Source organism: Ovis canadensis, chromosome 9 (genome assembly GCF_042477335.2).
Source record: "Ovis canadensis isolate MfBH-ARS-UI-01 breed Bighorn chromosome 9, ARS-UI_OviCan_v2, whole genome shotgun sequence".
Taxonomy (NCBI): Eukaryota; Metazoa; Chordata; class Mammalia; order Artiodactyla; family Bovidae; genus Ovis; species Ovis canadensis.
The window spans coordinates 81,983,994-81,998,074 of NC_091253.1; the positions used below are offsets into that span (position 1 = coordinate 81,983,994).

At 39.1% G+C, this 14,081-nt stretch overlaps 1 protein-coding gene across 1 annotated transcript in view; it reads right to left on the bottom strand.

Moving 5' to 3' along the window:
* ZFPM2 (zinc finger protein, FOG family member 2) overlaps window positions 1–14,081 on the bottom strand; it is a 522,659-nt gene that overhangs the window by 171,867 nt on the left and 336,711 nt on the right. Inside the window, exon 5 of the mRNA XM_069600394.1 lies at window positions 5,625–5,736. Coding sequence (XP_069456495.1) covers window positions 5,625–5,736 — 112 coding nt within the window. The remainder of the gene's footprint in view (window positions 1–5,624; window positions 5,737–14,081) is intronic.

Genomic DNA, 14,081 nt, shown 5'->3' on the forward strand with positions numbered 1-14,081 from the left:
TAAGGTGAGAGTGAGGGTTAGCTGATACTTTTTCACTCCTTTGATTGACAAGGTTCATGCTCTTCATCCGAATACCCAGAGAATGTGGCTCTCTAAAACAACATGCCATGAAAATCCAAAAACCCCCAATAATTTAATTATCCCTCATTTGAAGGGAGCTCAATGACCAAACCCACATTTAGAACCTTTATGGTGCTAAAGGTTTAATTTTGAATGCTCAAAAACATGAAATTCAAAGTGACCCATTTACTTTTCCTAAATGAGAAAGGCCACTATACTGTGCAAACACTATAAAAAACATCAAGGTGTAGAGAAAAGAAAAGGGTTTCTAGTGCTTGACAGGTATTCACGGATTTTTAGGAGCAAGGGGGGCAGACCTCTGCTCATCCTCCTTCCAGCAGTCTCCCTTTAGCCTCAGCATGGTGCTTTTTAGTATTTTTCCACGGAAGATAAGTAAATTAGAATTATCTGGAGTCTGCTGAGAATAATGGCAAAAACCAGACAACCCAACAAGTCTGGTCCATCAATGTCTGGATGAGCTAATTACTTTCTGGAATGACAGGGGTTAGTTGAGGCAGGAAAAAAAGTACATCAGATTATAATATGAATGCCAAGTACTATTTTTTTTTACTTGAATAAAACAGGATGATGGCACCCTGTCAAATAGCACTAAGTAATATAATTCTATAATAATTATTAGATGGACACCTGGAAATGAAAATTTTATCATTATATTTAATGTTAACACCAGCCCACATTTAATAATACTTCAAAAAGTAAGTATATCTCTTAAATTATAATGGTTACACATTAAGTGGTCTATCTTACATGCCATAGGAAAATATTATCAAAAATTTGAGTCAAGGCATTTAAAAATACAACATATATGCATCTTACATTCTATTTGTATTAATAAATAAGTACTAATATCGGAGAAGGCAACAGCACCCCACTCCAGTACTCTTGCCTGGAAAATCCCATGGGCAGAGGAACCTGGTAGGCTGCAGTCCATGGGGTCGCTAGGAGTCGGACATGACTGAGCGACTTCACTTTCACTTTTCATTTTCATACATTGGAGAAGGAAATGGCAACCCACTCCAGTGTCCTTGCCTGGAGAATCCCAGGGATGCGGGAGCTTGGTGGGTTGCCGTCCATGGGGTCGCACAGAGTCGGACACAACTACAGTGACTTAGCAACTAACATACTTTCAGATAGCCAGATCCAGTGAAAGTGACTTTGGCATGGAATTCATAAGTATTGTGGTGCTTAGCCAGAAAACAAAATAAGGCAATGTAATTTTGACGTTAGTGAGAGTTGATCTTCAGTGAGAGCTCTTCAGACATGAGGAGTAATATGCTGCATGTGGGCGCATGGATGTTAGCCTATCAAGCAACCATTCTTTACTCTATGGAGTAGCACTTAGGTTTCATTTGGGAAACTACTTCTCCTGTGTCTCATTGGCTTATATACAAAACTACAGAGGATTGTAGTTTGCAAAGAAGAGTCACAGTGATTAATTGGTTCAAGGATTATATGTGATGTACCTCAAACAAAATCCAGAAAAGCTCTATTTGCACGGGCATTGCTCTGCTTGTAGAATATAAGGTCAGAGCTTCCCACCGCTTGACAAGAACATTTCTGAGAATAAAACACACAAAAGAAAGATGAAGCAGAAGATAGAGACAGTCTGGGGACAAAGTCTGAACATCTGAATTAAACTGATCCTGAAGTTTAGAATATCCCTCGATTCTCAGTTATATGAGCAGATGAATCCTCCTACCCTCAACATACACACACACACACTCTCTTACACTTTCATTTTATTTATTTATTTTTTTGGCATAAACCCATTTCATTTGGATTTCTATCATTTGAAAACAAAAGAGCCCCGACTGATAAATAACATACATGTTATGAAAATGTCTCACAACACTATAGATGTCCAAGTCAAGAAGTACCTATTAAATCTAAGTCATCAATTTCTTTCAACTACAAAACTCTTTTGCTTAGAGAAGGCTTATCATACCCAGGGGCTCCCCTGGTGTCACAAGGGTAAAGAATCCACCTGCAAGGCAGAAGACATGGGTTCGATCCCTGGATTGGGAAGATCCTCTGGAGAAGGAAATGGCAACCCACTCCAGTATTCTTGCCTGGAGAATTCCATGGACAGAGGAGTCTGGCGGGCTACAGTTCATGGGGTTGCAAAGAATTGGAGGTGACTAAGTGACTGAACAAAAACAACAACAAGAGTCACACCCACAGTCTGTGAAGACAGAAGGCTTCAGAGCCCATGCAGTCCTGGGAGCAGTGATATTCCTGGGGCCCTATTTTCCATGATGTGAACAATCCCTAGCATAATCCTAGAATACTGAGGTATTCACAGAAATTTGAGTGAACTATCCCCTTCCTCCGGAGGCTATCTGATTACTAGCAATTAGCATCAGGCCTCTGAAGCCCATCTGGGGCATCAGAGTAGAGTCTACAGCAGAGTTTTCCCAAGTGGTGTCACCCAGAGCACTAATTCCAGTGTTCCTAAGGATCTCCATAGAAAAAAAGTTCGTATATCATACAGTCAAACGAGTTACAAAGACTTTTGTTTTATTTCACTACAGGACTTCTCAGAGTATTAATATCAGCAGGCCTTGTGAGTTTTCAAGAGAGGCGAAAGCAGGCAATATTAGACCTTTCCTTTAATCTTAGGTTATGTGAAATGCACTTTGGAAAGTGCTATATTATAATACTCTGTGATTTCAGAGTATTATAGTACTCTGAAATGCCTAAGTAGTGTAAGAGAATTTACTCAGCATGGAATAGTGTCAAGAAGAAAGGTTCAGAGAGTATAGGATTTGGAATTATCAAAACCTGGATTCAAATTTGGTTTCTCTTTTAGCTCTCCATGAACAGAGACAATGATACTACTGCTCTAAGTCACTCACAACGTCAGGTTGTGTAAAATGAGAAACATACTACCTATCTCATCTAGCTGTTTGAAACCTTAAAGCAGGGAGACCTTATTCTAATATGTATAACTCAGACCCTCAATTAGACAGATATGTGTTTGCACCCCACTTTAAACACTTAGTAGAATATTAAAGAAATATATATGTGTAACTGAATCACTTTGCTGTACAGCAGAAATTAACACAACACTGTAAATCAGATACCACAAATTTTTTTGAAAAAGTGAAATTGATACACAGCTACATGACCATGACAAATTACCTAATCTAGCCATGTCTCAAGTTCACTTTTCGTAAAATTGAGTACGATGTTAATTACCTACTGCTGCTACTGCTAAGTCACTTCAGTCGTGTCCGACTCTGTGTGACCCCATAGACGGCAGCCCACCAGGCTCCCCCATCCCTGGGATTCTCCAGGCAAGGACACTGGAGTGGGTTGCCATTTCCTTCTCCAATGCATGACAGTGAAAAGTGAAAGGGAAGTCGCTCAGTCATGTCTGACTCTCCGCGACCCAATGGACTGCAGCCTACCAGGCTCCTCCGTCCATGGGATTTTCCAGGCAAGAGTACTGGAGTGGGATGCCATTGCCTTCTCCAATTACGTACGAGGAGGTATTAAATGATGATTAAATGAAATAATGCATATACAGTAGTTACTGCAGTCCTTGTTATTTGAATTGCAATACCCAAAACTGGTCTTGTAACTTGAACAATATCACGTAACCTTTTGTAAGTTAAAAACTATTGTATATTAGGAATTCATATTGAGTAGATTGCAAAGGCAGGCAATAATAGCTAACTTTTTACAACTTTTTCTTTTTCTAACATATAAAATGACCATAAAATGAGGTGAAGAGAGCAATGAGGGAAGTGCATAGAATTTGGTATGGGAGTACCAAAGAGAGAATTGGGGGGGGGTGCTTAATAAAGAGTAGCTGTTATTATCCATGTACAAACTGAGCACACAGTTGGGCTTAAGCCATGCTTTATGAGTTAATTAATAAGTTTCTGCAAATTACTCCCAATTGTTTATTGCTAGGAGGATTCAGGTATATCTAACTATAAAACAAACACACAAATATGTTCAAATTAAAGTACTCCACTGAGCACAGAATTACAATTTTGTTATAGCTTTTCCCCTTATGTAACAATATAACAATCTTCTCTTCTAAAAGAATGCCTGATTTAAACATGTAATGAATTTGGATCATGGTAGAAGAACAACTACCCTCTTGGTTCCTCCACGTTATATTACCATCATAGAGATAAGACATTGTACAACAAAAATTTATTCCCAGTCATTGGTCCTACACTCCAAGCCATCATTTCTGTGGTTTGCATTCTGAATGTGGACACTGGCAAGCTGGTTCACTGTAATATTGCTTTCCATTTTGATAGAACATAGTGACATATCCTGGGAAAATCTCACTTCCCTTCTAGCTAAAAGCTCCCACCAGCATACCACAGGTATTTGGGGTTAGAAAATAAATGGGTATGGGACCAGCAATTACAGAAGGAAAAGGAATATAATCAGATCCTGGTGTGCAGATTGTTTTTTTAGCTTGCAAATTCTCTCTTTCCGGTGTTTCAACTTTCAAAGGCTTATGGTAGTTTAAAGGCAATCCTCTTATAAGTGTACAAATTGTAATGATTATAGGAACAAGTTGTAATTGTTTCTAGCAAGTTTTTAAGAGTCTTTGATGTTATGATTAGTGTTTTATATGTTAATATATTGATAGGGGTGCTTATTTGCTTGTTCCCTTGTATGCTTTCATGGTTTCTAGGTTCAATGTGCAAACACATCTTTGATCTCAGTAGGTCTATTTGGTTAAAAAAGAAAGCGAAAAGAAATTAAACATGAGAAGCACAAGGTTTTGCAATATTTACGAAGAAGTGAGATTAGGGATTTCACTCTCAAAGTACAGAGCTTGGGCCCAGAACCTGAATATGGAGGAAAGCACAGCAAACCACATCACACACGCAGAGGGGCCTGAGTCTGGGGGAGCCGGTCCCACGACGTGTGTCAGGGAGCGGCGGTTCCTTTGTAGCCTGGGCGTAGCTGTGTGACGCAGTCTAGGCTGATGCCACACTGAGCAAATCAAAGGCAAAGCTCTGCAAGCCATCGCTTCCTCTCTCCCATTTGCCTCCTGCCCTTCAGAAATCACCATGGGGAGGAACTCTCAGTCTTTGCAATGGCTTCCTTTGCAGCTCTGCTCTCATTCTGTGTTATTTCAAGAGACTGGCTGGAATTCAGTGCCTCCCAGAGCACGCACCTTGACACCCTGACACGGACTGCTACATTTCAAAAGGAATTTACTTTTTGATGGATAATGCCTCAGAGAGGAATCTGAGATCTCATCAAACCTGCTATCAATAAAAGTAACGGCGAGGAAGGTACTAGTCAAGACACTCAAATCCGTGGTGAGGTGAATGTGCATGGTGCGAAGTAAAGTCCTAACACCTTTTGTTTTATGCTGAACGGGAAAAAAAAGAAACAATCCAGTAGTCTTTGCTGAAAATACAGGTTAGGGAGATGCACAAGGGAAAAAGGAAGAGAGAGGATCCCATTTTACTTTGTACTCCCCTTCCAGCACATTTGGTGCTGTTTTGCAATGCTCAGGTTTCAATACCTCCAAAGCGTGAGCGAAACGCTCTAGTGGTTACCTTTGCTGTACACAATGCAGTTGTTTTTGTTGTCTTCCACTCCTTGCCAAGTCACATCCAGCAGCCACTTGGGACCAGCAGTCAGCACCATCGGGACCTGAGCCTTTGTCTTCTGTAGAAAGAATGATAACAAACAGATGCCATTTGCTTTCGTTGATTACAAACTTGAATAATAACAGTACTAATCATTTTATTTTCCCAAATAACTAAATCTCCCAGACCATAATCCAAGTCCTATTCCCCCGTCTCATGATATCTTTTTTAAGACGACAGAAGCTGTAAAGCTTTACTGCTTTCACTAATCTGAATGGTAGAATTATTATCAAGAATTTTTTTTTTCTAAATGATACTGGATCAGATCTCTAAGATTAGACAGATCTCTTGTGGCTCTGAATTATAAAGAGAATGCAGATGACTTTCATTGCAAAGAGCAGAGTGTTTAGAAGTGAACTTTAGACACATTGTACTTTACTATCAACAGGATCTCACTATTTCCTGAAACAGACAGGAAAGAATTTAAAGAATCAGGATCCATTTCAAAGCTCTATCCTGAGCAACATTTATATTAGAGTAGGAATTTATTCTGAATGAATAATGAAATTCACCGAGCACCCTTGTCTAAGTATGGATATGTAGCCTGACTGAAACTGAAATAATATTAATGCTAATGACTCACTATATACTGTCTCCAAAAAGACTATAAAAGAGGAATTGGGAATAAATTCAGATGCAGAGCAACTAAAGCATGACAATTCCTTGTTCTGAGAAGCACAGAAGCAGGGAGACAAGTGCTCTAGTTCTAACAATATATTTTCAGTGTACATTTTAAATATAAGGTTCATCATTTTAGGCTGTTTGGTATCCAAATTATTTGTCTTTATGTTCACATGGCAGGAAATCAACCAGGGAGGAAATAAGTAAGTCTGAGCAAAACTAGTGTTTCCCGATGAGTCAGAGTGAACCGGCATTCAGACGTTTATCATTCACCTGCCCATGTTCTGTATATTAACTACCATAAAACCACAACACAGAGTACAATACAAGGGTCTCAAGGTAATTTTTGAACTAAATTTTCACCTAGATATGATCCTGCTGGAGACACCTCCGCCCATTTGGGGATTTGCTAACGTGTCACATGCTATCACAAATCTCCCCAAATTGGCATTAGTAAGTATTCACTTGAGGAGTTCTACATAATCTGGCCATTTCAAATCTCTCAGGAATCCAGAGACCTCATTTCACTGGCCAAATGACAATGATGATCGTGTAGATATTACAGACCTATTGATACTGCAAAGACATATTAAAAACTATGCATCAAATCAATGCTAACCCATTTTTGACATATCAATTATATTGTAAAAGGTAAAACTATCATAAAATATACTTAATGGAAAAATCAACCATGGTGGACAAACTTAAAAATGTCTAAAAATATTTAAAATATTAAAACAGAGGAGGTGGTAAGCTGGATCAACCCTAAGAAAGACTAGTATACTGATTTTTCAGAGTCAAGTTAGTATGTTAGTCACTCAGTCATGTCCAACTCTTTGCGACCTCATGAACTGTAGCCCATGAGGCTCCTCTGTCCGTGGAATTCTCCAGTCAAGAATACTGGAGTGGGTTGCCATTCCCTTCTCCAGAGGATCTTCCCAATCCAGGGATTGAACCTGGGTCTCCTGTATTACAGGAAGATTCTTAACGATCTGAGCCACCAGGGAAGCCCTTTTATAGCCATACTTTAATTCATTTTGAAATCTTTAATTTCAACTATCTATCTCAATATTTGGAAAGTTAAACCATGTGAAACAGTTATCTGAAAGCCCCATGGGAAGAAAGCAATTTCATATCACAACTTTTTAAAACAATCTAGGCAAAGGGTTATCAAGTTATCCCTCTGGTTATTAGTCTAAGTGATGATCTTGTTTTTCCATTTTCAAAATATCATTTGGGAATAAGTAAGCTTCTTCAAGGGTTTTCTTGGTAGCTATGCTGGTAAGAATCTGCCTGCCATGCAGGAGATGTGGGTTAAGTCCCACTTCTCTTCTAGGTCCAGAAGATCCACTGCTGAAGGAATAGGCTACCCACTCCAGTATTCTTGGGCTTTCCTGGTGGCTCAGCTGGTAAAGAATCTGCCTGCAATGCAGGAGACCTGGGTTAAGTCCCTGGGTTGGGAAAATCCCCTGGAGAAGGGAATGGCTACCCACTCCAGCATTCTGGTCTGGACAATTCCATAGACTGTATTCTATCGGGTAGCAAAGAGTTGGACACAACTGAGTGATTTTCCTTTTTCAAGTTTCTTCAATCTGAAATGGTAGTAACTGATAGACAATTAAATAATAGGTCTCAACTGTGTATATTTTGGAGAAGGCAATGGCACCCCACTCTAGTACTCTTGCCTGGAAAATCCCATGGGCAGAGGAGCCTGGTGGGCTGCAGTCCATGGGGTCGCTAAGAGTCGGACACGACTGAGCGACTTCACTTTCACATTTCACTTTCATACACTGGAGAAGGAAATGGCAACCCACTCCAGTGTTCTTGCCTGGAGAATCCCAGGGACAGGGGAGCCTTGTGGGCTGCCATCTATGGGGTTGCACAGAGTTGGACACGACTGAAGTGACTTAGCAGTAGCAGTGTATATTTCAGCTCTTTGTACTACTACAGAAGCAGGAAAGTCTATAGATCAGGGTCAGCAGGTCTCCAAATCATAAGCAGAACAAGTCACAAGAGAGACTCCACCATTTCCCTAAACCTGCCCATGAGAGATTTAGTGGTGTTATTTGTAACTTCTTCTCTCTTCAGATCTTAAATAACAGACTTCAACACTTGGTTCATTTCTATTGTAGTCTCTTATTCCATGAGAAATACATGCATTTTAAATAATTTAATCTTTGTATGCCATAGTTCTTAAAGCCACATGCATTTTGACACAGTAAATCAGTTTTTACAATTTTCCATAGATAATATGAAAACTAAATATTGATCACAAATTCTTGAGGGGATCTTTTGCTGTAAAGTAAATCAACTGATCTGCCAATATCACAGTCTTTCATTCATTTCACAAAGGAACCTACTGATCCAGTCTTGTGCTTGGTGCTAGGAATAGGAGCGGGGCTTTTTCGGTGAAGGCTATAGGTATATTAAAGCAAGTTTACTGTAAGGCAGAAAGTATCAGGGAGGGGGTGCAAAGTCATGTGTAAACTGTTTTGGGGTCAATGAAGGGCAAGCATCCTGTCCTGTGGACTCTTGGGACAGGATCTTGAAGGGTTGTGCTCATGCTCAGTTGTGTCCAGATCTTTGCAACCCCATGGACCATAGCCCACCAGGCTCCTCTGAGCGAGAATACTGGAGTGGGCTGCCATTTGTTACTCCAGGGGATCTCCCTGACCCAAGGATAAACCTGTGTCTCCTGTATTGCACATGAATTCTTCATTGCTGAGCCATCAGGGAAGTTCCCTCTTGAAGGGCAGATAGGAAGAATTTGCCTTTGCTGGTAATGGCCCTGGACAAAGTCTGAGCAGTGTATAAGAGTGGTATGTACCGGAAATAGTGACTAGTTCTGGGATTCTTTGGTTTCCGTTCTTATATAAAATCTTTATAGCTGTTCTTTATATATAGAAAGCACTAGGTAACCATTGGGGTTTCCCCAGTGGCACAGTGGTGAATAACCCACCTGTCAATGCAGGAGACACAAGAGACGTGGGTTCAATCCCTAGGTCGGGAAGATCCCCTGGAGTAGGAAATGGCAACCCACTGCATTATTCTCATCTGAGAAAATCCATGGACAGAGGAGCCTGGCGGGCTACAGTCCTTGGGTCGTAAAGAGTTGGACGTGACTAACTACGCAGTACAAAGGAAATAGCTCCTTGTCACCACTGGAATCATCATTGATACTATCATTATCTCTATTGATAAGCTGAAGAACCGTAATGACATATGTGTCTAGAAAAGCAGGTTACAAACAGATCTTGAAGGACCTTTTCATATCAAGCAAAACTTTTCTTTGTGCCTAAACCTCTCAGCAGAAGGAAGACGGTAAAGATGTTTTAAGCAGGAAGAATAAGGTTACTACTGTTGCTGCTACTTGGGCAAAATCTCCTACTTACAGTCCTCACATACATTTTCAGATAAAGATATTGCACCTAAAATATTAAATAATTTCCTTTAGGTTGAAGATGAAGCCCATATTTATATTTAGCTCTGTTTCTAAACACTATTGCTCCTAGGGTGACCAACTGTCTGGATTTTCCTAAGACTGAAGGGTTTCCCAGGATGCTGAACTTTTAGCGCAAGTCCTGGGCAAGCTCAGATGACCTGTCCATCCCTGCACCTCCTACTCCAAAACAGTATTAGTGGTTCACATCCATGAAACACTTGCTAAATACTTCTCCCGAATTATCTTATTTGATTTTTACAACTCTGGCAGTTAGGTATTAACATTTTCTCCATTTTTTTTTCTACATAAGCAAATTAAGATTTAGAGGATTTGACTTTGTGGCACAAATACATATAGTTATTTGATGTCTATTCTTAATGGCAAGTTAGGCATTATATCTTTTAAAATGTTGGCAAACCTTTATTATGCCTGGGCTTAGGAAGAAGCTGACTTTTCAAGTAACTGAATTGAAAGGAAAACAATTTCTTTGACTTCAAATCAATAAGGCAAAAGCAAAAATGTAGGAAAGAAACACTCTGAAAGCTATACTCAAGCTGTAAAGAATAAGTAGATAAAAAACATCTCAAGGGACCAGTTATTACGGTTTTGAGGAGGCAAGTCAATTTCTTTCTGAAGAAGTCAACTTTTGTAGAGATTGACTGCCTCCAAAGAAGATTACCAAGTGGGAGAAGGAAGGTGTTAGTCGGGATTATATGAAATCTACACTCTAGCAAAATCCATGAATAGAAAATAACAATAATATCCACATTGATCATTAGGTTTAGTTTCCCGTATCTCTATCATAAGGATTCATACAAGTCTAGAATGTTAAAAGCCAAAATCAACTTTAAAATTCAGTGGGTTTAATTCCAAAATTTCACAAATGAATAAAGTGAAACCAAAATGTTTATCTAGCATCCTATACAGGTAGGATACAATTGGTACAACATGTTGGCAAAAGAGAATGGATGTAAAATGTATGATAGGGCCCCAAACATGAACACCCTAATCTCTTGGGACATGTGAATATGTCATTTTACTTGGCAAAATGGATTTTAAGAATATAATTAAGACTTAGAATTATGATATGGTGACAGGACCCTAGATTACCCACACGGACCCAATCTAAGCACAAGTTTCTAAGAGTAGAAGGGAAAGGCAAAATAGTAGTCAAAGAAATTTGACATGAAAAGGATTCCACCTGCCTCTCGCCCTTTGAAGATGGTGCACTGCAGCGATGAACTGCATGTGTTGGGGTCTAGAAACTGGGAATGGGCTTCAACTGAAGGAAGGGAGGAAAAGAGGGATTTCAGTTCTGTGGCCTTAGGGAACTAAATCTGCCAACAACCTCAATAAGCAGGAAATAGATTCTTCCCTAGAACCTCTGGAAAGGAATGAATCCTGCTGACAAATTGATTTTAGTTTGGTGATACCCCTACTGGATTTCTGATGTATGCATGCATGCTAAGTGCTTCAGTCATGTCTGACTCTTGGACTATAGCCAAAACTTTGCAGCCCAATGGACTGTGGCCTGTCAGGCTCCTCTGTCCACAGGATTTTCCAGGCAAGAATACTGAAGTGAGTTGTCATTTCCTTCTTCAGGGAAATCTTCCTGATCCAGGGATCAAACCCATGTCTCTTATGTTCCCTGCAATGGCAGGTGGGTTCTTTACCATTAGCACTATCTGGGTAGAACTTTAATATAATACCTATGTGTTTTAAGTCCCCAAGTTTTTGACTATTTGTCTTGGCAGCAAAAGAAAACTAATACAAAAAACATTCAAATGTACTGACTTACAGTTTAAATTTCCTTATCAAATGTACTCAAAAGTGTGAAAGAACTCTCTCTTAGTTGGAAAAACACCAAATATACATTGTTATTCCACAATCATCAGATATATTTAATATTTTTCCTTTAAAGTATGAAGAATACAGTGGTAACCAACATTTTTTGTTTCTATAACTGGGTATTTAAAACATTTTATGATTCACTATTAACTTTATAGTTGACGTGTGACAGAAAGGACATTACTGTCCTTGCACTGAGATGATCCAGGCTGGAATCCTGATATGGCTATTGGCAGACTCTGGGACCAGAAAATCAGTTAAACATCCCGAACTTCAGGATAAGTATCTGTAAAATGGGGATAATGATTTCCACCTCAAAAGTTGTCTTATCAAGCAACCACTATGGTGCTTTGTACACCACAGATACAGTGCAGACTTGTACCGACTACCTACATGAATAAATAAATTAAAATGTGCAAAGAGTTCTTCCGGAATCCCTATTTCTCAGACACTGGTAATTTTTATAGGGATTAGGACAGAAGTCAAGACAAAAGCTTCGATCCAGTTTAAAGATAGTGGTAGTCACTATTGCTATTGATTAATTATTTCCACCTCTCTATTTCACAGGTCTCTTTTAAATTTAGGTATGGGAGTATATGACTTCACTCCACCAATGAAACCGAGTAAGCAGTGATTCATGTCATTTTTACAAAGAAGCTATAAGACCAATACACTCACCATCATGCCTTGCCTTTGTTGAAATGACTGTCAAGCATGTAAAGAAGGAAGACTCCTAACCACAGAGGCCATGCAATATGAGAAAGAAACTTCAAAAAAATTTATCTGGCCCTGCTAGGTCTTAATTGTGACACCAGGATCCTCCTTGTGGCACACAGGATCTAATTCCCTGAGCAGGGATTGAATCTGGATCCCCTGCATTGGAAGCACAGACTCTGAACCACTAGACCAAAAGGAAAGTCCCAGGAAACTATTTTCATAAACAAACAAACAAACAAACAAACAAACAAAAAACAACTATTGCAATATTAGGGTTGCTTGCAACCTCAGCAAAACCTAGCTCATCCTCATTTATACACAGGTTTTCTTCATTTTTTTTTTTTCCTGTATTGAAATAATCCATGGGGTTTTACAGGTTACAGTTTATACTTTATATCCAGGCAGTCTCTTTTGGTGACCAATTTAAGCTATAATGGGAACCTGAATTTCAGTTAAGCTGGAATGTTTTAAAAAGAAAAAGAAATAGTGTGTTCTTCTGAGGCTCTGCTTTGTAAATTTAAGAAAAATCTGCACTCCTGGACACTGTTTGAACCCAGAGTTTCATACTTAGACAGTCTACAACTAGACAAACTTGACAAGGACAAAATGGGTCAAAAGTGTCATTTCTTAGGAATAATTAGAATCATCTAATGTGGATAAAAGAGGTCAAACTAGCATCCACTTCTCACTAACCTTTGGAGTTACTGGACCGACAAAGGAGGTAGCCTTCAATAAATGTTTATACTCAAGCCAAAAGGTTAATGGAGATAAAAGTAGGCAGCCCAAAGGTAAAGAATAGAGGATAATTCTAACCCAAGAAACTGGTGACATAATGCTGTCTTAGGGATTCCAAATTTTGCTGAAAATAATTGCTGAAGATTTCCAAACTCAGGTTTACAAAGAGCTAGAAGTCTTAGGAAAATTTGACCCATGAGAAGAGACTGACATTAAAAACAACAACCCAGAAGTGGCATTTGATGGAAAATTTGGCCTCCACTGACTTTAGCTGGGAAATATAAAAAAATCTCACTAGCAAATCTCAAACTATTGCCGTGAGATACAGTCTCATGCTGCTGAAAAATTTCCCGATGTGTTATTTCTATAACTTGGTAATAGGTGAAAAGCACCATGTCTGTTTGACAACATTCATAGCTATTTTAACAATTCATAGCTGTTTCTATTCTCTCAGCTTTAAAAACACATTTGATATTAGGTATTGGAGAACTTCCAAATAATTGTAGATATTAGCAGCAGCAGATACATATAACTGGTACCAGAACACATATACATATATACATACACACACAGATATATATATTCCTAGCCCTTAGGAATGAGATGCCACCACCACTGCCAATCTCTCCCAGTTGAATTACTCTCTACATCTAATTTAAAAAAAAAATGATATTGTATGTGATTTGACCTTGTACTACCACAGGGAAAATTTTATACAGTAAAAGTTTCGGTTAATATATCCAAGCAGTTCTCCACACTGGAATTAAATTCAAATTCAATCTGACAATCATGAAGACATTGTATCCTTCTCCTTTTAACTGTGTGAAGTCTCTCTAGTGGCAGTGGGCTAAAAATTCCCTTCACCAGCAGCCTAGTCTATAGAAGCATAATAACTTAAAATCTTGGACTACCTGGAGAGGGGAGAAATGTCAAGTGATAACTGAAAGCCCTCCACAACTGTATTCTCAGTAATTCTTGTCCTGGTATAAAGCCTCAACATT